The following is a 26900-nucleotide window of genomic DNA, read 5'->3' as shown; positions in this document are numbered from 1 at the left end:
TCATAAATTACGACATTGCAATATGATTTACGAAATCAACCAAAAGGCTTAAAGATTGAATATTTGATTCATATTGTAAATATAAAAATCATAATAAATTTTTTTTTTTAATAACGCATAAGCAAATCTATTTAAAATCACTATGCCGCGTATAAAAAATCTACGTTATAAATAAACTTATTGTTTTAAGTATAAACTCAAGAAAACCATCGACTTGAAAAATATAAGATTTGTTGAAGTTAATAATGTATAATTATTAGAGCGAAAAGCTAATTTTTATTCACAAACATGCATAAACAATTTACACTACGTTATAAATTTTTTTCGATGTAATAAAATTTCCACAAACAGTAAGGCATATAAATGCTTTAAACAATAAATCCTAAAAGAATGTAGATTATATAACTCTATAGGAGATTTTGCAAAATGCTCATAAAAAGTGTAAGAGCGCAAATTGCAACGACGCTTTCTGTACGAAACTTTACTGGCACATGAGCCGACAATACCGCTTTCATAAATGCAACTAAGAAATGTGACCCCATGAGAATTTACAAATAAATAAATTATTTTATTTACTTCATATTTGTACATGTTTATTTAAAATACACAAGCTTGGATTTTTGCATTAGTTTGTTTATTAGACTATATAAAGGTTAATTCAGTGAAAATCTATTACTAATTTTTATCATGATAACATCTTTATATATTCCAACTTTCGCTTATTGACAGTGCAATTACACTAAAAAGTCATTTTCTTCTAAAAATATGCCTAAATGAACAATACAAAACATTTTTTTGATGATGTTCTAAAATTAAAATGGAGTAAAAGATTTGTATACATTATGTATATCATTTCTAACTAAAGGTTACGAAATGTCAAAGCCGCGTGTTTATATTATGCGTTTTAGCTCATTTGAACTTGCATTTCTTAGTTTTGTTTGGCCTGTACACTTCGCATTTAAGTTTTCGGGAGTAATTTATTGTTTATGACAGCAGAAAAAAACTAGAATACTTTCGAGTTGTATTTTTTTTTTCCAATTTTAATTTTTTGAGTAATTTTGTCACATACGAATTAGCCGCCAGTAACACTTGTAGATTTACTTGTCTTTGTCATACATATCCCCTGCATTTTCGATATTAATTTTTTTTATGAAATTACACGTAAATTTGTAAACTCTGAAATTCGATAACATAATAAAATTAATGTAAAATACATTTTATATGTAAATTTAAAAAAAATATTGCCAAGTTGAGATTAATGCTAAAAAATTTTAACATGTTGCCCCAATTATGGTCAACAAGAAAAAAAAATGATCTTGACAACCCTAACAATCCCCTAAAGAATTTTTAATTATTACAAATCTCAAATATTTTTAATCAGTTATAATTTCTTATAATCTACATTCTTATCTTCCTCTCTGTCTATTAGAGTGAAAGATACATCAAAGCTGCTTTTAAATGCCACATGAAAAATAAACAGTAGTTCATAAATATTTTTGATTCTGAAATAAAAATCCTTAAAAATTATCGTTTGTCAAAAACCTTAGCCAATAGATTATTTTTTCGTCCGCTTTATAATTTATAATTCATTTACAAATGTCTTAACGATGTAGATGTTAAGTTCTTCAAACCTTGATCGATAAATATCAAATTTTACTATAATCTTTTAGTTCGATCAGTCAGACTTGATATTAAATCTGAACAGCTTTGTCTTTTCCATGTCTCTTTTTTTTTATCGCAAAAATATAGATATTTTGCAAATAGAGTTTAATCTATATCTTCTTTTAACATGTCATATTCATTTTTATTTTTCTTTCGCCAGTTAGGTTGCATTTTTATAGGGAATGTTGTTTTTTCTACATACTTTCAAATATTACATTCAATATTGCTTTTTATTTTTCCGTTCTTGTTTTTTTATTTGTGAGCTGTTCATTTTTTTTCAAAAGTATTTCATTAGATATTTTATTTTTTTTTTGTATATTTGGTGGATACTAAATCGATATCATTTTCGATGTTAGCTATTATTTTTTTTTGTACATTCAAAATGTTTGATACAAAAACCAAAAACATATGCAAGAGACCTATTTTTACTTTTTAAGATTAGAAAATATCAAAATTATTTTATTTTAATTTTTTTAAAACATTAGTTTATTTGAAAACAAATAATGACCTTTGTAACTTTTATTCACAACTGCTGTTGAATTAACAAATAAACAAAAATATTAAAATTTTTATAACGTATTCTTAATTATTAAATCTTTTTTATTTTTATTTTAGAAGTTTATTAATATAATACAAAAGATGATGTAAATATTTTTCAAAAAAAAAAATATATGTAGGAAAAAAATAGTCAAGAACATATAATATATGATAAAACAAAACACTTGGGCCGTTGAGTTTATATGGAAGTATGTATTATTTCTTATAATCTAACTATATATTTCATACATTAGGTACATAACTTACAATAAGTAATCATAATTATTATAATAATTTTCATCATCAATACAAATTAAAAAGAATAAGTGGGTTGATAGCACATAAATAATTATTAATGCAATAATAAATTTATTAAATTTTATCAAAATATTTAAGGCGAAATTTGTGCATTTTTTAAACTCAAGAAGTATATGAAAAAAAGACTCTAAAAATTCTCATTAGAACAACACGACAAAATTTCGCAAACTAACGACATATTTAGCAAATAACAGTATAACGGAAATTCAATACAAATTATGAACTTAAGTAATGAAAACTATTCTCATAAATATTTTATCGACCTTGTATTTAACGAACAAATTTATCATTAGAGCAAGTTTAAATTTCATAAATATTTTCTATATATATTAAAAAAATTTAAGTTTATTAATATATTAAATCAATTAGTTTTATAATTTTCAAAGAATACACTCACGAAATCCGGTATGAATTTTTATAGTAGCATAGGACATCTTACATTGGGTTCTCGGCCATTTCTACCCGAAAAATATCAAGGTCTCGTATAAGGAAAATGCCTTCCTAGGGTATTTTTCATAGACTCTTGAAGCATATATCAGGATTTTTTTAGTTTTATTATGAGCATAAAGCTATGTGTATTTTTATCTAAATTTTTTGGATGTTGCAAATTCATATGATAAGTAAATATATATATATATATATATATAAATAAAAGATTTATTGAGTTAATTTTCAATTATGTTTAGATATTCATAGCACAGCTTTCCCCGGTATCGCTCATGGGATTCAGCTCTTCACAGACTTTGGTTTCTGTGGAATTATTAATGTTTTCCAACTTCACTTTAGCAGCTTCATTCCCCTTTGCCGACACCACTTCTTTAACAGTCGCCATATTCGCTAGTGCGCTTACAGCTCTAGCCACTTCTTCTTCTCCTGCATCCTCCTGATCGTATCCTCGTCGTCGTTCCAAAGAGATGGACTCTAGAGTCTTCTTCATCACAATAGACTGGATATATGCTTCCAGGTAGGGTTGGATTTCTAGCTCCTTGATGTACTTTCTGTGATATTTGGTCACCACTCCATCCCATGTCATTACATAAGGAACTATTCTTGTCCGGGATTTATGTATTAGTCCCAGTTCATTTGCAAGAAGGTCATATTTTCTTAGTTTTTCATTCTCAACTATAGTAAGTCGATCCTGGTTGGTTATACCAACTTCAACTATTAAAATTTCTTTCTTCTTCTTGTCAAACACAAGAATATCAGGCTTATTATGGGTTACCTTTATATTAGTGGATATTCTCGTATCTACTCTTATTTCTGCACGATCATTTTCCATGATCTCTTGTACTGAGTGTCCACGTATTATATATATATATATATATATATATATATTAGTCAAATTTTAAATCCAAATATATGATAAAGAATTATAAACTTATTATCTATTGCCTAATAGGATAGTTTTTTGACTATTTTTAATAGATAGTCCTTTTATTTAAACATATATTATTAATGTTTTAAGAATAATAAAAGTAGGTAGCAAATTTTTTTTGTATTTACGCCATAAGTGTAAATGTTATCTCTTTGTATATGGCTATAGGGATTATTAATTCAATTCTAGATTTAGTTTCAAAATACGACTTTACAACCAAAACATATGAGTATTTCTTTTCACTTTAATATTTTTTTCAATCTAATACCAACATTTAATATTTTTAAACGACTAAAATATGAATATCATGACAGTAACATGACTTTGTCCTACCAGCAAGTTTACATTCATAGACTTTTTAAATAAAATTAATATTTTCTATGCAAAACACCACAGCAATTATATTAATGTCATCGGCCTATCGACTAGTACCGAAGCTTAAAATCAAATGAAAATTACAAAGAAGACATTAGAGAACATCTCCTTTAAACATCAGCAGGGACTCGGCGAAGGAGGATCTGGAACCAAGAACATAGTAGAGGTAGCAAGAAGGAGGAGAGGCAAGATAGAGTGCGCGGCAGTGGAGGTAAATTGAAGATTATAACCCCAATAATAGCTTCAATAAATAAATTATATATACTATGAATAAAAAGCTTTTGTTTTCGTTAAATTTTATAAATAAAAGTAAGAACTAAAAAATTTACTTTTTTGTCGTATTAATAAATCAATATAATATTATTTATTATATTGAGCTACAATAAGCAAGACAAAAGTTACGGAATAGAATAGTATGATATATCCTACTAACTTTATAGTAAATGGGCTTTTGTGTTTTCGGTTAAGTATTTCTTTAATAATTTTCTTTTTAAAATTCCCATTATCAAAATTATTATAAATTTTTTCAGAGTCTTCATACCTCAAAACTTCCTCAATTTTCAAATTATTGAATTCACTCATTTTAATATTTAAAATTTAAGAAATATTTTTGCTAATAATATCATAATGAAGTTCTTTTGGAGAAACATTAGCATTTTTTATAGCATTAAATAATGGTTTAGTTTGATTAGCAAGAGAATATACTAAGATTCTAAGGGCTTTCTCTTTGCCAGAACACGCTATGTTGTCGGTTTCTTTGACCAGATCTTTCTCTTTGCCAGAAAAAGCTATTCTGTCGGTTTCTTTAACCAGAGCTTTCACATATAGATCAAACTTTATGTCCGTTTTCTGTATTTCATATTCTTCTTCTTTGGAATCAATCGGCCAGCTGGTCTGCATTTTTAAAGGAAATGTAATTTTTTTTAACACACTGTCAAAAATCAATTTTGCTATTATCTGCCCAGACCTAAAATTCGCCTCTTTTTCCAGCCTTGCTTTCCTATCGGCAGGATATTCGCATCCAATGATACGATGTAGCATGTTTATGATGGATTCTTTGTTTTTGTTGCCAGTTTTAATTTCATTAGCAGCTATTAATTTTTGTATATTTAGAATCAATAATATCAAAAAAACGAACATCTTATGGGTCAAAATTTTACAAAAAAATATTTTTAAATTTTATGTCTGTATATAAAACAATTAAAAACATTTCAGAATAACTATTAGATTGTTACTACTTAAAATACATTTCAGTTATAATTTATTTCGATAAAGGCCAAATTTCTGACATTTTATAATTAGATTTCATTATTATGTTATTTACTTGATTATATTTGATTTACTTATAAATTATAATGATACGTAAAATCATATTTGCTCTATATTGAATTCCAAGCAATGAATAATTTTTATTGAAAACATCCTCAACAAGAATGAAAATAAGTTAAGTAAACATATTCATTCATATGCGCGTTAATAGAACTTTATATATAAAATACAATATTAAACAAGATTTTTCTAGTTTCTTAAGGGCACTATAATTGTATTCTTTATTTTGTTTAAAAATTTAAAAAAAATTTCTCATTATATTAGAAATGACAAAATGAAAATAATTTTAATTTGATATTTTGCATCAAAAAAAGATAAATAAATACGTATTTGTAACTTATATTTTATTTGAATTATATATTGCGTATACTTAATAATTTCTGGGGGTTAAATGATTATTTACTTTATATCATTATTTTAATAATAAAAAATAAAATTATCAAGGTCCTATTTATTTTTTTTAAGAAAAGAAACCATTTTTTAAAGCCGAATCCATATTTAAAATCACAATTAGGACAGGTCAGATAATATAAACAAATTAAAAAATTCAACATAGATGATTATGTGTATATCATAGACGATGTCAACATGTTAATTGTTATTTTCCTTTCCCTCTTTTGGAAATGTTTTTAAATAATTTTTGTAGTTAATTGAATATATTCATTTGTATGAATATGATTGGTCAGTATTTGATCGGCTACGACACATGATATATATAATTTGATAGTTCACAATAGAAATGAAAAGAAAAAAACTTGTAAAAAATTTTAAAAACAAAATTGAAGTCAAAATCTATACCATACTGTTTACGTAAGATGCAAAAATATTTACTTGTCATCAATAATGTAGAAACATGATGAAGAGGTTAGTATACTGACGCCTAAAAACTTATATTGAAAGTGACATCAAAAAGTGGGCGGAATGTGAACTTTTTTGATTAATAGATAGAAATTATATTGCCCGATGAATCCACATAAATAGACGGGTAAAGTTTTGAATGCAGGCTCGTTTATAAATACAATTACCAATTTTGATCTTATAAAAGAGTTAAATAATTGAGTTTTGTTTAGATGGTGTTTTAGTAACTACGAAATATAAGATGTAACAAGCGTATGAAAGATGTTAACATTCTGACTTGGTTGTTATTTTTTTTTCCATTTCACCTAATCATATAAATTTACACAAATTGACATTTCATTTAATGCAATATTGTATATTTACACATCCGATTGAAAAGCACTCTTGACACGCGCATAGAATAACTTTGTTGCGAAAATATTAATAGTTATTCTACTAAAATATAAGTATCATCATTTATTTAGCAGATATGTATTTACCAATATTGACATACATAAATAACAATTATGATACATTTATTCCTAGCAGTTAATATACGCCTAGGCTAAAGGTGCTAATAAGACTCTTCAAGCGTAAAAGACGTCCAGTTGTGTTTCTGCGTTAATTTCTTTGCAAAGGCCAATAAGACTTACAAGATTATTAATTAGCTAAGTAATTTTTTTAAATTACATTGTTTTTTTTTCTAGGTACTTATAGAGGAATATAATCTAGTTTAATTATTCTTTACAGGACCATTGGCTTCTAAAATCATTAAATATTTGCGCATGGTCTTTGATTTATTGAAAGTAATTTGTAACATAAAAAAACTATATATTTCAGCATAAAAAAATGTTCTACTGAACGTAAAATGATAATAAATTAAAACTAACGATTTAAAATTCACATGCGAAATTTTAATAATTTAAACTTTACAAACTATATATATTTGTTAAATCAAGTAAATCATACTGAACCCTATAAAATAATACTTCAATTATTTTTATAAAATAAAAATTGAAGTATCGGTACATGACCGTTGTGAACCCGCAGTGGGTAAACCCCCGCTTTGAAAAATTCAAAAAAAGGGAAAAATAAAAAGAAATTATAAAAATTTGGAACTTGATGATTTATTTTAAATAATGACAGAAGAGAATTTATCCGGTAATTTTTGGGAATTTGATAAGCCCAGAGAAACTGTAAAAGGTACTCATAGTGTTCGTCTTTGTTTATGTCTAGATCGAATATCTCTTATAGAAATGAGCCCAAATCAACCAAATTATTTGGTATTGTAACTCAGAATCGCTAGGGGTTACAGCATTAATAAAATGATTCATAGTACTGTGCTCCACTCCTTTGCTTGTCCATTGTGGCCTCATATGCTACCCATTGATTAGAGATCATAATAGAAACAGGTTATACATTATCTTGTATTACCTCAAGGAAAAAGCAGTATTTCTACTAGTTATAGAAACATGTAAGGCGCACGCCGATTCAGCATCAAATGTTTCCAAAATAAACTTTTCTCTGTATTCCATGCATAAATACATTTCATCACTAAAAAGCTCATCTTCCTCAACAAACATTGTTTTTGCCAATTTTACCATTTTTAAAGAGGGTCCTTTAAAATTTTAAAGCGGGGTTATTTTCCCAATGCGGGTTCCAAACGGTCATGTACCGAAGTATCTGTTATGTAAATGCTAGTAACTTTAATGCAGATAAAAGTTAGATAAGGATTCAGCCAACACAATCAAAAAATATTTGAGTATGCTAAACCTTAATTAACCGACTTTTTGCCGCATCTGACGATTTGTAATAAACACTTAACAAAAAGTTTCTTAGATAGAACACATTCTCCAGAATATTTCCTTTCGTAAAAAGTAATCGATATTTTTTGTATTTCATTTAAACTTACATGATTAAGTTTAATTTAGACTTTTATCATACTTAGGCAATATTCGGATTTATTATCAAGTGTATATATAAAAATGCTGAATTGTTTCTTTATTTTGCGAATTGTCCCCCTAATTGATAAATCAAAACTCATGTTCCAATCTAATTTTTTGGTTTTCATTGTTAGAATTTTTGTAAATGTTAGGTATTTTAAATAATGTCGTTTTTTCTAGCAAACATATGATATTATTATTTTTATTACTGTTTTAATCTAAATTACTTATAACGCCTATTCTATAATTTACAAAAAACTTATTCCATCGCATTAAAAAAACGCCAAAAGTTTTAAGAATACAATAAATATGCTAGGTTATTTTTGTATAAAAATAAAAAACAATGTAAACATAAAAACACATTTTAGAACCTATATTTTTATGTATAGAGAATTTAAATCAATCAAGCTTTATTGCATTTATAAATATAATTACAAATTCATAGAATAAAAAAATTTTAGAATTATATCTATATTTTCAGCTTAGAATATGAATAATTTTTGCTTTTATAAAAAAAACAATGAACAAATAGCATTACAGAATTGCAATTAATATTTCATAAGTTGAAATTTTACTTTTGTATAACTTTTTATACAAAAATAAAGCAATTAACTTTTGTTACAATTTTTTTCAATATTTAAAAAATATAAAAAATATAATAATGAAGACCCGAACATACAAAAAGATGTAATTTGCAAAAATTGTGTCAGTTGCTGTAAGTAGAAATACTTTTATAATCATGCGGTCATTATGGCATCTCGTTTTTGAATATTTAAAGTTATTTGTCATAATAAACCAATCAAAGTAATATAGTTGCGTATAAATGACGGATTTTCATTGTTGTGATTCTAATAATAGCAATACGAAAGGTAAAAGGAAACAATATCGAATTTATCTCAAATGTATTTGTTTATAAGTTAATGACTCCGTATTACATATGTTGATTTTTTTTTCATAATAAAATTTATTTTTAGATGAAAAAAACTTACAAGCATCGATTCTGAATCGATTAAATGATCGACACTACTTCTAACTTTTTTTTAAAAAGCATACATTACATATAAAGATATCATCTCTCCGTAAAATAGCAATAAAGTTAAAAATATTATGCTGAATTATTTGCATTAAATCGTAATTTAATGTTTTTGTTGTAATTCTAATTATATTTATCATAACTATCAATTATTACACGTAATGTATCGTCATGATGACTTTTTTCGTTGTGTGTAAGTTTTTTGCAAAATTTTTGTATTTTCATAAATTCTCTTTTATAAATCCCAACATTATATAGTATCATCATGTAATTTACATAGCGCTTTTCAATTATATAAATAGTCTATTGATTTACTAAAATAAAATAATGCCTCGACTATTAGTAAATAGAAGTTACAATTGATGCATTAATCAAAAACTTTGATATAAATACGGAGTCTTTCGTTGTCAAAAATGATATAATTTTTCCAATGTTAGCATTTTTGTATTCTTAAAGTCTTGGATTTTTACATATCGTTAGAATATTAGATGAAGTCATGATTGAGCGTATGCCTTTAAATGATGCTATCTTTTATATTCATATACTATATACTAGTTTAGTTTTGTTCTCTTACCATTATATTTACTATCAAAAAAATAAATGATTTTCATTCGATTTGACGTCGACATTAAACTTTATTATAATTTCTGTGCAGAAATTGGTTTTTACTTGTTGATGCACATCGTAGTATTGAGTTTTAATCAGTTACACAATAGAAAATCAACTTAGACTACGAAGAGGTTAACATACAAAGGAGCTTTTTTCTGAAAATATAATTTATGTTTTAATCTATTACATAACAGCTTTTTAAACTATCATAAATTTGTTATAATGCATATAAATTTTTTTTTGTTTATATTTGATGAAAGCTTATCTTTTTATTATTACGCATTAGAAAATTAATTCACATTAACCAAAGTTTAACACAGAATACCCAAGATTTCCCAGTGAGCTTGAGCATGTAAAATCAAAAGAGATAATCTCAAACACAAATTTACAAATGAGGCTAAGCTAGAAAATCATACTGAACACAAAATTATAGGGAACTTAGTATATTTTATGAATTAAATAAGATAAAACTTAAAAGGTTAAGTGCGCCCATGAAATTTAAAACAACTATAAATTATTTTTTTGGTATAATAAAATATATTACTGATAACTTTCAAAAGCTATAGTCACAATTTCTTTTGACAGTTCCGGAGTTTCTCCTATAATCCACATAGTGGGTCTTCGAATACTCCTTTCTGTTCAGTATCAAGCCCATGTCTAATTGACATAGTAAGGCTTTCTAAAGTCATTAAAAGGACTCTTGTCTAAAAATATGCTTCCGTTCTGGATTCTAATCGGAGCTCTTTAAAACAATTAAAATAGTATTTTAAAATGTAGCAAATAAAAAATACATAAACTAATACACATTTAATCACTAAAATTTACTCCATTTGATTTTTAACTTTCACTTTAATAGTGACTTGTCAAATATTGATTAATCTGTATATGGCACCGTATCCATATATAGATTAGATGTTTTTACCACTACATTATAAAGTTATTTACATTAACAACTATATTAATAGCATAATGACATGATTGGTTTGTGATTATTGTATTTAAAGATTTGCACAAATACATAAGTGTTCCCTTCGTACATCTTTATACAAGTATAGATACGAATAGCAATTTCAATCTTTTCAAAATCGAGAAAATCAATACTTCCTGCCAAAAATTCCAAGTCAATATGTAACCATTTTGTTAGAATTGCTAGAGAATATACCATAAGACTTAAAGCTTCTTGTTTACCAGAACATATTATTCTATCACTCGATGCAGTAAGAGCCTTAAAATATAAATCAAAACTTAAATCTTTTTTTAAAATTTCATATTCCTCTCCGTTTATTTCTTGTGGCCAATTATTCTGCATTTTCATAGGAAACGTCATTTGTTCTGCCACAGTATCAAATATTACTTTTGCTATTTTTTTTGATTTTCTTAATTGAATTGAATGCCCATCTTGATCGTATTCCTCTATACTATCATCATAGTATGTGAGCTCCTCTTGATTTAATTTTTTTATAAATTTGCTCGTTTTGTTAACAATTCTAGCTATGATATTTTGTAGATTAAAAATAAATAATATGAAAACCAAACCATTTTATGGGGGCATAGATTTTTAAGAAAAATAAAAAACAATTTCAATTAATAAATAAGAAAGATCAAACCACGAAAACATTTAGTGTGTTTATTTATCATAATTAGGGATCAAAAATATAAGAATATATAACATTTAATAAAGATGTCAAGAATTTGTTAATAAAAATTTTGTATGACTTTACCGAAAAAATTTACATAAAATTAATAGTAAAAAAACAAATTTAGCATACAATATAAATGGCCAAAGGGATGCAATATATTGGCTAAGACTATAATTTTATGAAATATTACTTAAATAACAGAATACGTATTTTATCGCATTTTTTTAATCTTTATTAAGCATAAAAGGACAATGTATGATGTTAATTCTTTTTGTTTTTGTAAATATTTTTTTTAGGTCTTGTGTACTTATGTTATTACCTATTTTTAAAGCTATAATTATATCTTTAAAACCAATATTAAAAGCCGCTTGGACAATAAACATTACATACTAATTGAACTATAAGGAAGAATATAGATTCTGGCAATATTTTTTCCGATATACATGTTAAAATTATGTAAAATGGGGACGTTGAAAATCAATAGACGGCTTAAAGATGGTTTCTAAGATATTGTTTGTGAGTCTACGATTTTTTTACATCATAAAAAAACAAAGCATGTTTTACAATGCTATAATAAATTCTTGCAATTTTGTTGAAGAATAGGAAAAAAATTCCTAATAATTATATATATTTTGACATATCAAAAAACGTACTAAACTTACGATTCTTTGTAGGAAAGATATATGTTGTTATGTTTTGCGATTTATTATAAAGGAAATATTAATATATTTTTTTAAAATGCCCACAATTTCTAATATTTGTTTTTTTTTGTTTAATACTTAGACTTCCATATTTATATTATCAATAATAAAAGAGACTATAATGCAAAGCTGCCATATTTTTACCACAGAATAGAATAAAATTTGGCAGTTCAAAAAAAATGGGCTGTAATCGGCGAATTAATTTTTTTTTCTACTGACTACTAATTTATTTTGTGATTAAGAGGGACAATGTTTTTATTGTAAATTACATAAAAAAAATATAGATTATTTAGTTACCAAGTATGATAAGATGATTAATAAATTTTTGAAAAGATTACACGAGAATTTGATTTTTTTACTGTTATTATGCATTAAATATAATGTCAGACAATAAATCGATCCGAGGGCACTCAATACAGGAATACATAGTAAAAAGAGTCAGTAAATTTTTTTCGAAAATATCGAATAATATGAAAAAAACAGCTTAGTATCTTTGTATTTGATAAACACAGACTTTTAAAGGGGATAATCGTATAATTAACCAATATCAACTTACCTTAATTCAAAACATATTTTTTTCAAACACTAAAATCAATACGTTTATCCAGATAAGAATGTTTATCTGAAATGACGCGTATGAGCGGAACATGAATAATACAGAAAGTACACTTATGGGCGAGAAACTTTTTGTTTTGACATGCAACCAGTCTTTGTTTATTTTATTTTTAATTTTTTTTACAATTGATGCAAGGCGTCGACAACCAGATAGATTTCGACAACAAGATAGGACCAGAGCCGCAAATGCTCTAGTTAGGAAGGAGTTGGTTTTAAAGGCGTTTATAGAGGGAGAGCATATTGTATAAATAAAGCCATAAACCATAAATAATATTACAGTATTGAAATTGAGAGAGCTATTGTTCATCAACTAAAACATTAATGTTTGTATTGATGGTTTCTAAAAATTGTAAAATAACTTATTAAATTTATCTTTTTAAAATTAAAGAATTATTAAAAATAATATAATAATTAAATAGATCTGAAAGTTTTAGCAAAGAAATAAATGCATATGTGCATCCTTTTAAAAGGTTAAAGATGTGCATAAATTATTATTCCAGACATTCTATTTTTATTACTCAATTAAAAATATATCGTCTGAAATGAAATTTAATAAATTTTAACGTTTTTGCACTATCATCGTAGCATGCCAAAAAATCCGATCCTTGCAATTTAATATTTAGTAGCAATATTGTAGTTGTCTTACACTTAATGTTAGTATAAAAGGGCTGTTAAAAAGTCACACGCGAGCCTAAAAAAATTTATTTACTGTTCATTAAGATTTTAAAATGCGATTTTGTAATAAAAATCTTAGATTGAAATTGAATGAGCCATAGAATCTAAGCCAATACTAAAGAGTTCTTCGGCGTTGAGTCTCTCAATACTAAGTGAATTTAAAACATGCAGTAACTACTTATGGTGTTTACAATAAGAATTTGTAGCAAAATGTAATCATAGCTCCCGTACTCTTGTTAAATAAGATGATTTACATTATAAAATTTTACTCGTGCGTTTCTTACATTCGTTGATTATTATACCACTGCACCACAAGCCTCATGAAAGTTATGTTTTGTCAAAAATCACAGAAATTTTGAATAAAGCTCTGTAAAAATTGTAAAAACGATGTATATAAATATAAAAAAGTTTATAAATGCCACATCTGCAGAAAAAAGTAAATAAAAATAATATCTTTTTTATTCTAAAGATTTGAAGAATTCTGAATCAGATGAGATCTTTCGAAATAATTGCGCCTCATAATTGATCGACCGAATAATCCTGGAACCTCATTGCATAGTCTCTTATTTTTTTTATAAATCTTTCTAAATTCACGATTAATCAGTTCAGGATTTTTATGATCGAATACCTGCTCAAAAATGTATTCATATACATGGTTAAATTTAATATTGGCATATTGTACTAAAGATAGTTTAATCGCTTCAAGATTAAGTTCTTCACAATTATAAAATCTTGACAATAAGTCTTCATATAATCCTCTTGTAAAATCAGCAAGAGATTTTATTAAATAAGATATTGAACCTCTTTTTCTCACGAAACTAACCTCATGTGGCATTTTATTGAGTATTTTGAAATAGAGATCAAAATCCATATCTCTTCTTGAAATTTGATAAAAAATTCCAAAATTTACACCCGGCCAATTACGTTGACTGAACATAGGAAACCTCATATGTTCTAGCAAACTATCAAATATTGTCTTTGCAAGTATAGTTTTATCTTGGCGACTATAATATCAAAGATGTTGAATTCCTTTTTTGAATCAATTTCCTCGCATAATTTGGATTCTTTATTTATTTCAACTGTTGATATGTCTGCATTGTTTTCATTACTAGCTGTTAGTTTTTGCATCTTTAAAATAAATATAATGAGAGCTAAAAACATATTAAAGGAGCTTAATTTTTTTTATAAAAAAAGGAATTACAAAAACAGTAAAAATAATTTTTGTTGCTATAAATATATCATCGGTTTTATATATGAAAAAATCAAATATTACACTTTGTTCCATGCTATATCTCCATTGATTTTGTTTTAGTTAGATATTGTAACTAGTGTATGCTTATCCATCTTTAAAACGATATTTATATATCGTGTAAATATATGCACCTCCTTCATCTTTTATAATTTCCATTATTAGAAGAATAAATTCGAAAAGAGATTGTATGATTTTAAACAACAAAAAATACTTTTTATTTACTTAAAATAGTAAATGATTTAAAAAACAATTATAGAGTTAAGAAATTGTTTTTAAGTATTTTTAATTATATTTTCAACATTTATATTCGTGTATGTTTCATTTTTTATGGTAATATGTCTTGGTAAATTTTTCGTAGAAGAATTCAATAAACTTTATAAAACAATTCTAAAATATATTAAGACTGGGTATTACAAAAATATTATGAAAAATATTCATTAAAATATAGTATAACAATCATCATAGTCATATTGCTACATTATATCTATATTTGATTCTATAATAACATTAAAGTGCAAAATTAATAGTTTGGAGATTTCAAAACACGAAATAGAAGGCGGAAATCTAATGCGAACTTTTTTATAATATAAAAGATTGATATATATATATATATATAAAAATTTTACATCTAATATATAATTTTATTTTGATGTTGCAATCATAAAAAAATAATTTTTTAGTAACATATAATATGATTTGGTTCCTTATGTAGATACAATGATGTTATTCGAACTTTAATTATGTCACAAATTAGATTTTTTTTTTGTATTATTTTATAAATTATGAACATAAAAATTGATCGAATTGATGTCATCATATTAAAAACCACGCGATCAAATTTATTACCTGTAAGATTTTTGTTTTTGTAAATATGCGGACTATTTTATTCATTGTATATGCAAAATTATACACAATATTGATTTTTATATTATATAATGTTCAATTTTACAATCATATAATAAAAAAGCCTCTTTGTAATAAAATCAAATTTTCAATCGCTGTATAAAAAGTTGAAAATAATTTTAATGACTAAGATACTAAACAAGTTTACATTAGAAAAAAAAGTAAATCAAAATTATCACTGTTTTTAAATTATTCTATTGGGGCTTTTTTTATTACTATAAACACATAATGATCTAAGATTTCATATTGTTGTAAAAATTATCTAAAAGATGCAGGCGAATTGCAGCTTACATTCAATCAAAAAATCTTAATGTCACCATAAATTCTGACGGTGGAAGATCATCGAGATTGTAACATTGCAATAGATTTTAATATTAAACCCGATGAATCGAAAGAAACTCTTCAAAATGAACGGAGAATGTAAAAAACACAGACCCATGCAAAAATTAGTTTATAGTTGCTTTACCATCTTTCATAGATATATTATTCAATTTTTTTAATGAATAGGCCACAAAATACAATATTAATGTCTATATGATTGTTATTTCAAATTTTATTTTAGTTATAATTTTCAGCTCATTTATTCGATGAGATTTTAGAAATACTTATAGATGAAGAGGGGCAAACGACCCCATAGAGGCATTAAAATAATTTGCTTAAAGAAATATAAAAAGATGGGCAGACGGAAAAAAAAATCACTGAACAGTTTTAGTATGCAAAAGAGAAAATGTAATTGTTAAACACAAAATTTATTATAAATTTTTTTTTTCCTTCATACATTATCTCAACAGCTAATTCGACTTTTTAATAAAAAATTTTCTGTACTGAATAAACAATTTTAGAATATAACTCAGTATATGTAGTTCTAAATCTTCTCTGAAGTTTTTTAACATTTATTATGTTTAAACAAAGTTTTTTCTGAAACCTAATAGAACAAATTGAACTTTTAAATGATAAAAGAAACTAATAAAGCAAATATATACATGATGTTAGAAAAAACTATACAAAATGAGTCAAATAAGACTTTTCGCACCTTTTCATGGGCAATGCACGTTCTTTATTATTTTATTCCCCCCATCGAAATCACTTAAAATTTTTGACATGTACATTCGGCTGATCATATACTATTTTTAGACCCTCCTTTGCTGTTTATTTTGATTATTAACATTTTTTACACGTCCGATCATTTAGCCCAAAGAGCAATTTTTATTTATTGGCTTTTCGATACATATTAATCACCTTATTGCATTCACAATTAGCAATCGCATTATAAAGATGTAATTTGAAGTATTTAACTTAAAATAATGGAATGGCTATGAAAATAACACAATGTTGCGTTTAAGCATTATTTTTGACGAATTTTTTTGTGATAATCAAATATCTACTTATAAATGTCAAGACAAACAAGGCCTTATAAAGTTCAGAAAAGAAATGATATCAAAGAAAAGTTTTTAGAAATATGTAAAGATGAATTTTTTTATTCGTGACATATCAAAATTAAACGAAAACGAGTCCGAATCTACTTATATTGAATTAGATCTGAAAATGTTGTAAATAGCGGCCATAGATAAAACATGAAGATTACTACAAGTTTGAAAAAATTGAAACATAGAACAATGAACGAAATGCTGCAAGTGATGGATCTGTTTGGAAGAAATACAAACAGCGCTCCACTTTAAACGTTGCCATTTCAAACATTTTTACTAGGAAGTAGTTTAAACAGCACATTTAGACGTCATATAATGAAAGGTCGAGCTATTACTGCATTTTAATTACAAAAGACTACCGTTTATCGGCCACATAAGAAAATAATCCTTCAAACAGCAAGCAGTATACTAGGCTAGATTGGAGTCTAAAACGTAAATTCTTGCTTGCAACTCGTAGATATAAGATGCACGAGTTGCAAGCGAACCCTCTACTTAAAGACTTTTTTTTTGTGTAATAGCACATGGGCATTATTTTTTTCAAAATTATAGAAGTAATTAATTTCACTGAAAATTTTTGATTTATTTCTATTGAAAAGAGATTCAAGAACAACAAGGCCGAAAGCAGGTTGATTTGTTACAGTTTTGAAATTTAGAATTTTTTTTGTTTATAATATCTAAAACAGTACGAATTCAGGTGGTATTTTACTATAGACAATGGATATTTCCGACTGATGACAATGTAGATTTTCGAAATACATATCTTACAAATGGATAGATTTGTAATCAAATATTGGTTAGTTTCGGATGTATATAACAAATAAATCTGGAGTCCATTTACATATCTAGAAAAAGATAAAAGACCCTTTTTAGTGCATCTCTCTGAATATGTTGTATTAAAGCTGATCAAGCCATATGATGATTCCGGAAAACTTCGACATCAGGCAGGTTTTTTTTCACAAACAAATTTCTTTTATACAACTTCTAGCATATAATACTAACCTAGATAAAAATGTTTCGACAAACAGCAAGAAGCTGACATTAGTTTAAAGCGTATGGAAGATAACATGGGAAGATTCCATCATGAATTTTTACTGTTGATAAGTGCACTTTTACAGTGCACAGAGGTAAGCCAAAAAAGGTAGTTGCGCTTAATTCTATACGAAAATTTGTATCAATAGTATAACGATATAAATTTACCAGAAACTGTTTCATATCACAATACACCTAAATTTAGAGAATATATGGTTGATATAATTCCGAGAGAATCTACTTCAAAGTCCAAGTCTTGCAAATGGCACTAAGGGGGTTAAATATTCTTGAAATAGCTGGTATATATGCCCAAATTACGTACAAGCAATAAAAATAATAAAAGTTCGAGGCAGGATTTTTACATAAGTTAGCAGAAGAATATGCCGGCGATTTTTGAGTTATCGTGAACAATCGTAAGAAAGATGAGGAATTAACTATCAATACACAAACTTACACAAGATCTAAAAATTATTGAGGCGTAAAATAGGATAATGCAAAGAAAGCGAGACATTAAATTTAATTTAATTGTAAAAAAAAAATTATTGCGAAATTAGCGACGATATCGCTTTGTAAAAAATGTTATAAATAAAAACAGATTTATTATTTTTTTATTAGAGAAAAAATTTGTAGTATTCTTTTTTTTATATCTCAAAACATATAACATCTCCATTATGTTTTTATTTTCAACAACCATTTTTCATTAATAACAACATGAAAAGTAAATTTCGTATCATTATGCCGCTATAGTAAACTAGGTATCCAAATTTGTTAGTATCATTAGTGTTAACTGTCCTCGAGTTTCTTAAGATCCCACTTTTTCCAAAAAACCAATCAACAATCTATAAAACCCTTAACCAACCTATTCACTGGATCTTCTATAGTTGTTTTGCCTTTATATTCCAGAAAATTTTATGTTTTAGTATCACTTATACGTTAAGTAGATGTCTTTGTGATAAATATAATTCAATGCCCTCGATATGTTATTTTTTCTCAAGATTTTGACTTCAAATTTTTGTTTTATATTCGAGAATTAATAATTTCTATGCTACATTACTAGAAAACATAAAATGACATTTTCGGTCCAAAAAAATTAAAACTAAAATACTTGTATAATAATTATAAAAAATAGTTTATATATGGTTGATGAATAAATATGCAGATCCGATTACTCAGTCGTATAAAATAAAAAAAGATAAAATTTATATTCTGACCTCTTCTAAAGGAATCGGACAATCTTCAACAAATCCACCCACATCGCAAAAAAAAGTAGCTAACACTGGATTTTCAACTAGTATTTTCTTATATTTAATATTATTAATTCATAAATTTTTCTGATATTGGCATTAATCAGTTCGAAGTCTTTATGTTTGAAAACTTGCTCGAAACATATATTATTTTTATCGGTAAACTTTATATCAGCATATTGTCTTATAGACAATTTTATCACGTCGAGATCAAGATCGTTGCAAATTTGAACCCACGATATTAAGTCTTTTTGTAATTCCGATGTATGATTTGCAAGAGAAAACACTAAATCGTGAATTACTTTTTCTTTTCCATTGAAATTTTTAGAATAACTAGCTTTACTAAGTATTTTTTTATATAGACCCAAATCCATATCTTGCCTATAAATTTCATACGATTTATCTTTAAACCCCTTTGACTTTTCATAATGCACCACTATTGGAGATGTCATTTTTGCTACCAAACTGTTAAATATTGCCTCTGCAAATATAGATGCTTTCTGATTACTGTCAAGATCAACCCAGATATAAACCTTTTTATTGGCAATGTCTCCATATGATCCTATTCTTTCATTTGTTTCTTTTGTTGGCATGTCTGCATTGTTTTTATCGCTAGCTGTTATTTTTTGTAGATTGAAGATAAAAAATAAGTTAACTAAAACCATTTAGAGGTAATATTTTTTTATTTAAAAAATCAAATAATTTTAATTTCTTTTTAATAAATGATCAAATCACAAAACTAATTCTTATTCCTTGTAAGTGTGGTATCCTATCACATAATTTTTACATTTGTTCTATTTTTATTTTATCTCAATATTTAACAAAAATGAATTTTCTAGAAATTATTTTTTAAAAATAAAAAATATTCAAAGAAGAGACGACATAATGGACAGGAACAGAAATTATCACTATAAAAATACAACTAATATGGGAACCACAAAGATGATCCCAAACATTAATAAATTAGTAAAAAAACAAACTTACATTCGCACCCTGTTGGGGCAATATTTTCGTTTTGGCTCCCTCACCAGAGGGTACCACAGTAAGAGAATTTTTTACTAATTTTAAACGGCTTCCTCGTTGAAAATTAATTAAATATTTATAAATTGATTCGGAATTTAATTATACTGCGTCATAAGCTTAACTTATCGGCTACGATAATAAATTAAATTATAATTGTTAAATAAGATAGTTGAATCTCCGCTTTAATTTCCTCCTCTTACTAGTATAAAATTAGGATTTTTTATTTTTAGCCCTGTTTTTTGAAAGTTGTAGCGAAAAATGGAAAGTCAAAAGCAAAAAATAAAGTTATAATAATATGGCTCAATCTCCAAAATAAACATTTTTTCACTTTTTTTAATATTTTTCACTTTTTTGTGCAAGGCTTATCTTTATTATACATTGGGGTGTACCATTAAGATAAATCTTGATCAATCTCTACGTAAAAAAAAATTATGTTATGGAGCATATTTTATTGAAATTTACATATGTATAAATATACGATATTTTTCTTTTGGGAGAAACAAAAATGTGTATCTTTATATTAATGTCAAATATGTTTAAAATGCCTAAAAGAGCATAAATATTACATATTACAACATAGTTAAACTTTAAAAATCAATGAAATACTAAAAAGAAATAAACTATATTAAATATTAGAAAATAATAATAACCAAACCTAGAATCTGTTAATAACAACAAAAACTGCTTTAAAATATGTTTTTCTGATTTAAAAATTGATTATAGTATTAAAATAATAACATTTTTAAAATTTTTACAAATTTAGACATCGATTAAACAAACATAAAAACACCGCTCATTAAAAAGAGTTTAAAATGATCTTTTGCACAAATTATAATCAAATATGATTTTAATAAGACAACTTTTGTAACATGTAATTTTTTGTTTGCTACTTTCCTTCCAGGACGATTTAAACTTTTTAAACAGGCAAAAAAATATCAATTCAAATATTTTTATTGGAGAGGGGGAGCTAAGTATAAATTAGAAATTATATGTAGTTATAATAAATAATCCATTAAATAAATTTTATACATAATGCTGCTAATAATACTCCTTTTTAAGTGATTTTTATCATTTTTATGCATTCTTCTCTCCTACAAATTGTTATTTTTTTTCTTAAGCAAGTAAGAGGTAGGGAGCACCCCTACATAGAGACCTGAGGGATTTGGAAGTGATCTATATCCAACTGGTACTGTGGGATTCTTACTTACTTAAACTATTTTCATACAACTTGTTGGCGCAGCAAGCTCCGATGTATCCATTGGACTTTGGCATCAGGAGAACACTTTTCATTTATACCTCAAATCGCCCAGAGGGACCTCACGGCGAATATACTTAACGGGCATGGTTTTCTATAACCCGAGGATAGACATCATAGTACTAACTTAAAGGTTCCTAAAATCATCTGTATCGCACACACGGCTCCTTGCGCGGCCACATCACCAGACCAACATTTTTTATTGGGCTGCGTTAACCACAAGTCTCCCGCTAGTTTTAGCCACCATGATCCAGAATCCTGTAGGATAGGGTCCACAAGACCTTCTTATTCCCTACTAATCCAGTCTCTTAGTTAGCTCTAGGATCCCGCTTTAAGGTGCACCAGCCATAGGCACCAACTAGGCCGTACCAATTAGATACTTTTATGCATCATTAAGTCGCGACAAGGTTGATACTGTTTCGGCCTTGAGGTGCGTTTCTACACTAGATTTTAATCCACCTGTAGCTAAATACACATAAGTTCTAATGAATGGTGCAACTGCCCGAGCCCAGACTTTCGCTATTTTTTACTTACTGAATCCGGTCACAGACCGTAAAGTGTGAAGATGTTTTTTTACGAACTATATCCCCAGGAGTCAAAATTTTACAGATTTGTTTAAATTTCATTCGAATTAACATTTCTTGAGCTATAAACTTATTTGTTTTTTAGATGATTTTTTCAAAAAAATTTTACCCTTATGGTATGTCTAGAGCCTCTTGATAGTAGGTCAAAAATTATCCAAGACCACATGAGGCAATATGCTGGCTAGTGGATGAAATCACTAAAAAAGCCATAGGATGTACGAATTCTTTTGAAATAATGGTATTAACTCCGGATATCTTATGCCAAAAGAATTAGAAATCATTCAGTCCAGGAATGTGTAGCTAATGAGTATGTTGAGATACGAGTCGACAGTAGGATACATTAAAGTATTAAAATAAAGTATAACAAGCCTGATATACTAATTGTAGACAAGTTGAGGAAAGAAGTGATCGTTGTAGAAGTTGGAATCACAAGTTTTAACAACCTCCATGCAGTAGAAACAGAAAAGAAACATAAATACGACTTGCTCGCAAATCATGTGGCTTCTCTCTACAAATACAAGCCGAAAATTATTCCTTATGTGATGACGTGGGATGGAATAGTAACTAATTTTCACCGCACGCATATCAAAGTGCTCAAATTAGAACCCAGAACGGAAGCATATATACAGTCAAAAGTCCTTAAAATCACTTTAGAAAGCCTAACTATATCAGCCAGACATGGGCTTGATACAGATCTGGAAGGTTCTTCGAGAGCCCAATGAGTGAATCTCAGAAGGAAGTCCTGGAACTGCCAGATGAGACTGTAAGCGTATCTTGTGAAAAGTAATTAATAAGCCGAAAATTATACCCAAATAAATTATATAATTTTTAACTCTGAATGATTTGTACATAGACTGCCACCGGGTTAAGTGTAGGGAAAAGATAGGATGTGGAACATCAATGGGAGTTTTTGATAAAACTTCATTTTCTAGTCCTAAAATACCTATACATAATTATTTATATATTCTGTATTCATTCACTAAAAACCAGTCTACACTAAACTTAAACAAAAATTCCCGTGTGAATACTTCCAGTGTCTTCGGAGCCAAAAAAATATACGAAGCACTGGAAAAGGAATACATTAAGCTCTTAAATAATAGGAGGGTTTGAAGAAGTGACACAGACTAATGAAAAGGTTATAGTAAAAGGAAAATTGGTCAATATACCATTGGAAAGATATGGCACAGTCAAAAACAGCACATGGTTGGTACAATAGACGAGCGAACGTTAGAATTGATTTTTTTTTCTTGCAAGTAAGAGGCAGGGAGAAACCTTACATAGGGACCAGAGGGATTTGGGTGGGATCCTCATCCAACTGGTACTGTGAGATTCTTACTCACTAAAACTCCCTCCATGCAACTTACCGGTGCAGCAAGCTCCGACGTATCCATTGGACTTTGGCTCCAGGAGAACACTTATCATTTATACCTCAAATCGCGTCCAGAGTGACCTCACAGCGGATATACTTAACGGGCATGGTTATCTATAACCCGAGGAGAGACATCATCGTACTGACTCAAAGGTCTTACAATCATCCGTATTGCATACACGGCTCCTTACACGACCACATACCCAGCCCGGCGATTTTATTAAGCTGCGTTGACCACCAGTCTCCCACTAGTTTCGGCCACCGTGTTACAGAATCATGTAGGATAGGGTCCACGAGACCTTCTATTGCCCTACTTCGTCTAGTCTCTTAGTAAGTTCTAGAAACCCACTCTAGAGTGCACCAGCCATGAGCTCCAACTAGGCCGTATCCATTAGATACTTTTATGTATCATTAAGTCACCAAAGAGTGATACTGTTTTTTGGCCTTGAGGTGCGTTTCTACACTAGATGCTAATCCCCTTGTGGCTGGACACACACAAGTTTCATTGAATCAACTTAATGATTATCGTGGACATTTTCATCATCTGAGTTGTTCCAACTGCATCATAGAAAGTAGAAACAATTTTGGTGCCCTTGGGAATCGAACCCAGCCATTGCTCAAGGGAGCATTGCATTCTACCACTGTGCTAAGGGCATTGTTAGAATTGAGAATCGAGATTGCGCCTTAGCGAACTATCCAAACGATGACTTAGTTTTTCAAAAAATACATAAAAACGAAACTATTTGCATAACTAATAGGCACAAATCCTACCCAGCAGCAGCAGTAGAATCCATCAACTCTAATCATCGCGTTTAGTTTACGATGACGGCTTTTAAAACGAATTAGGGAAGGCCACAAATTCAATAGAGGGAGTCTGGTCACATCTTTAATGTGATATAATAGCTAGAAAAGGGATCAAAGAAAGTGCGATCCCAGATTTTTTGGAGAAATTTAAATAGAGAAGAAGGCGCGCCATATATATAAAAATATAAGAGTTAAAGAGAGTTTTTCATTAAAATTATCAAAGTTTTCTTGAATAAAATGCTCTTTTTTTAGTAATTTCTCTCTAAGGGCCCCTCCCCCTTAGAGAGAAAAAAAGGTCCGGGCTCAGGCCGTTGCGCCCATTGAATCAACTTATTGATTATCAGGGACATTTTCATCGTCTAAGTTGTTCCAACTGCATCATAGAAAGTAGAAACAATTTTATGTCCCTGGGATTTGTCCCTAGCCATTGCTCAATAAGAGCATCCATTGAGCAATGGGCTAAGGGCACCTCCTTAAATTGTTATGAACTTCAATATTTAAAATTTTGAAAATTAAATTTTTAAGCTGAATAAATCAATATATAGTAAAGAAAAGGCGATACAACAGGCCTGATTGATTGTTTACACAAATATAATTCTAAGAAAATAAAATTTTAATTAAATACATATATGAATATTCAAAAGTTTATGATACCGAAAATTTTCGTACTAAAAATTTGCAAAATTTTTCTAAATCTTTCTTATTTTGATTCTTTGTCCAACATTTCCGTTTTTTTTTCAGTAAGAGGCCGGGAAAAACTATACATAAGGACCGGGACGATATCGATTTAATCCTTATCCAACTGATGTTTTAAGATTCATACGCGCCTAATCCTTCTACATTATACTTTCTGATGCAGAAAGTTTAGCCTTACACATTAGATTTTAATTCCAACAAAATAATTTTCCATTTATAATTTTATCTCGTCCAGAGTGACCTCACAGTGGGTAAATAAAAGAGATAGTAATAATACTCGAGGGGAGGAATGTCACCTTAGATACAAGATTTACTGTCATCCGCGTCGCATAAAAGGCTCCTTAACACAACATAATCTCAGAACAACATTTTTATACTACTTTAATTGCTATTAACCACTAGTATAGGCCACGCGTTAAATAATCCCGTAGAACAAAGGGTACTAGGGGTTTATTACTATATTTCGTCTAGTCTCTCAAAGTAATCTAGGATCTCAAGATTACATTAGCTCAGGCACCATTAGAGATATAACCAGCAATAATTTACGTGTAATTAGCTCTCATAAGGGCCATATTTTAACGTCCCCGAAGGTTGTTTTTACACTAGATGCTCAATCCCTTTATTTCAGGAAGCAGCAAAAGTTTTTTGACTCTAACTTGATAATTAGTGTGCACATTTTCATCACATGAGTTGTTATAACTGCATCGTAGAAGATAGAGATTTTTGGTGCCCCGAGACTTATTAAAGCACGTTCTTAAGTGCCTCTGTCTAAATTTAGTCATTAGCTTATGTTCGTCTCTAAGCATCAGTAGTGATATATATTGACTACATTGTCTCACGTGAGCAATATGTAATTTCCTTAACTTATTGTGCACATAGAAGTTGTATGAATCGACTAGAAATTGCTTTTATAATTATGTTCTTTTTTATTGTTCTTTTACAGTCAAATCCTGTAACATCAAACTTGCTATGAAAATTTCCTTTTTTATTTTGTCATATATCTATATCTCAAGCTTATTATACTTACCCTTTTGCGGTCTATATTTTGCGGTCCATTTTATCTTTAATGACAATGCATATTTGCATCTAGTGGTCAGTTATGTTTAGGTCCTCTCAGTCCATAGTTGCAACAAATTTGAATGTGCATAAGTTTAAAATACGCCATGCCTTCTCAAATAATCATAAATCAACATTCTTTAGCACTGTTTTGACATGTGATCAACTGCCTTTTATTTTATTGCAGTATGAGCATTTTTTATTTATATCAAGAAAGATGCTACTATCTTGCAGAGCACACAAACAGCCTCTCCTCTAAGATATTTTAATTTTTGCAAAGCTATAATGACGTGTCGCCAACATTATTATCGTTTTTTAAGCACATGAAGTTTTTCGGTTTTTTATTATAAAAACGTGTTTTACAAGTTATTTTTGCATATTTCTAGATTTATCTCTTATAAATCTTGTAGAAAACATTTTACACAATAAAACAATTATAATATTTGACTAATATTAAATGTCTAATCTTGTTTCTCTATCATATTAGCCTAGAAGAAAAAATTAAAAAGATTTCGTTTTTTTCCTGTTGATCATCTCGTGCTCTGACACTATTATTTTTTCGTAATAAAGAAAGGATAAAACGATTGAGGGTATTCAACAAGAAGAAAA

General features: G+C 27.9%; 4 protein-coding genes across 4 annotated transcripts; all 4 read right to left on the bottom strand.

Moving 5' to 3' along the window:
• Positions 1-3199: 3199 nt before the first annotated feature.
• Positions 3200-3796, bottom strand: VNE69_01088 (reverse transcriptase; the record flags this gene model as incomplete). The annotated part of the gene is made up of 1 exon (XM_065472222.1): positions 3200-3796. The coding sequence occupies one exon, from the start codon at positions 3794-3796 to the stop codon at positions 3200-3202; it is 597 nt and encodes a 198-aa protein (XP_065328294.1).
• A 1068-nt stretch (positions 3797-4864) lies between these two features.
• VNE69_01087 (putative SP-containing protein) lies at positions 4865-5407 on the bottom strand (the record flags this gene model as incomplete). The annotated part of the gene is made up of 1 exon (XM_065472221.1): positions 4865-5407. One exon carries the CDS (start codon positions 5405-5407, stop codon positions 4865-4867), a length of 543 nt encoding a protein of 180 aa, XP_065328293.1.
• Positions 5408-10976: 5569 nt separating this feature from the next.
• On the bottom strand, positions 10977-14777 carry VNE69_01086 (uncharacterized protein; the record flags this gene model as incomplete). The annotated part of the gene is made up of 3 exons (XM_065472220.1): positions 10977-11509; positions 14181-14625; positions 14655-14777. 3 exons carry the CDS (start codon positions 14775-14777, stop codon positions 10977-10979), a joined length of 1101 nt encoding a protein of 366 aa, XP_065328292.1.
• Positions 14778-19548: 4771 nt separating this feature from the next.
• VNE69_01085 (uncharacterized protein) lies at positions 19549-20169 on the bottom strand (the record flags this gene model as incomplete). The annotated part of the gene is made up of 1 exon (XM_065472219.1): positions 19549-20169. The coding sequence occupies one exon, from the start codon at positions 20167-20169 to the stop codon at positions 19549-19551; it is 621 nt and encodes a 206-aa protein (XP_065328291.1).
• Positions 20170-26900: the final 6731 nt, after the last annotated feature.

Source organism: Vairimorpha necatrix, chromosome 1, assembly GCF_036630325.1.
Source record: "Vairimorpha necatrix chromosome 1, complete sequence".
Classification (NCBI taxonomy): domain Eukaryota; kingdom Fungi; phylum Microsporidia; family Nosematidae; genus Vairimorpha; species Vairimorpha necatrix.
This window is presented reverse-complemented; position numbering and strand designations above follow the sequence as displayed.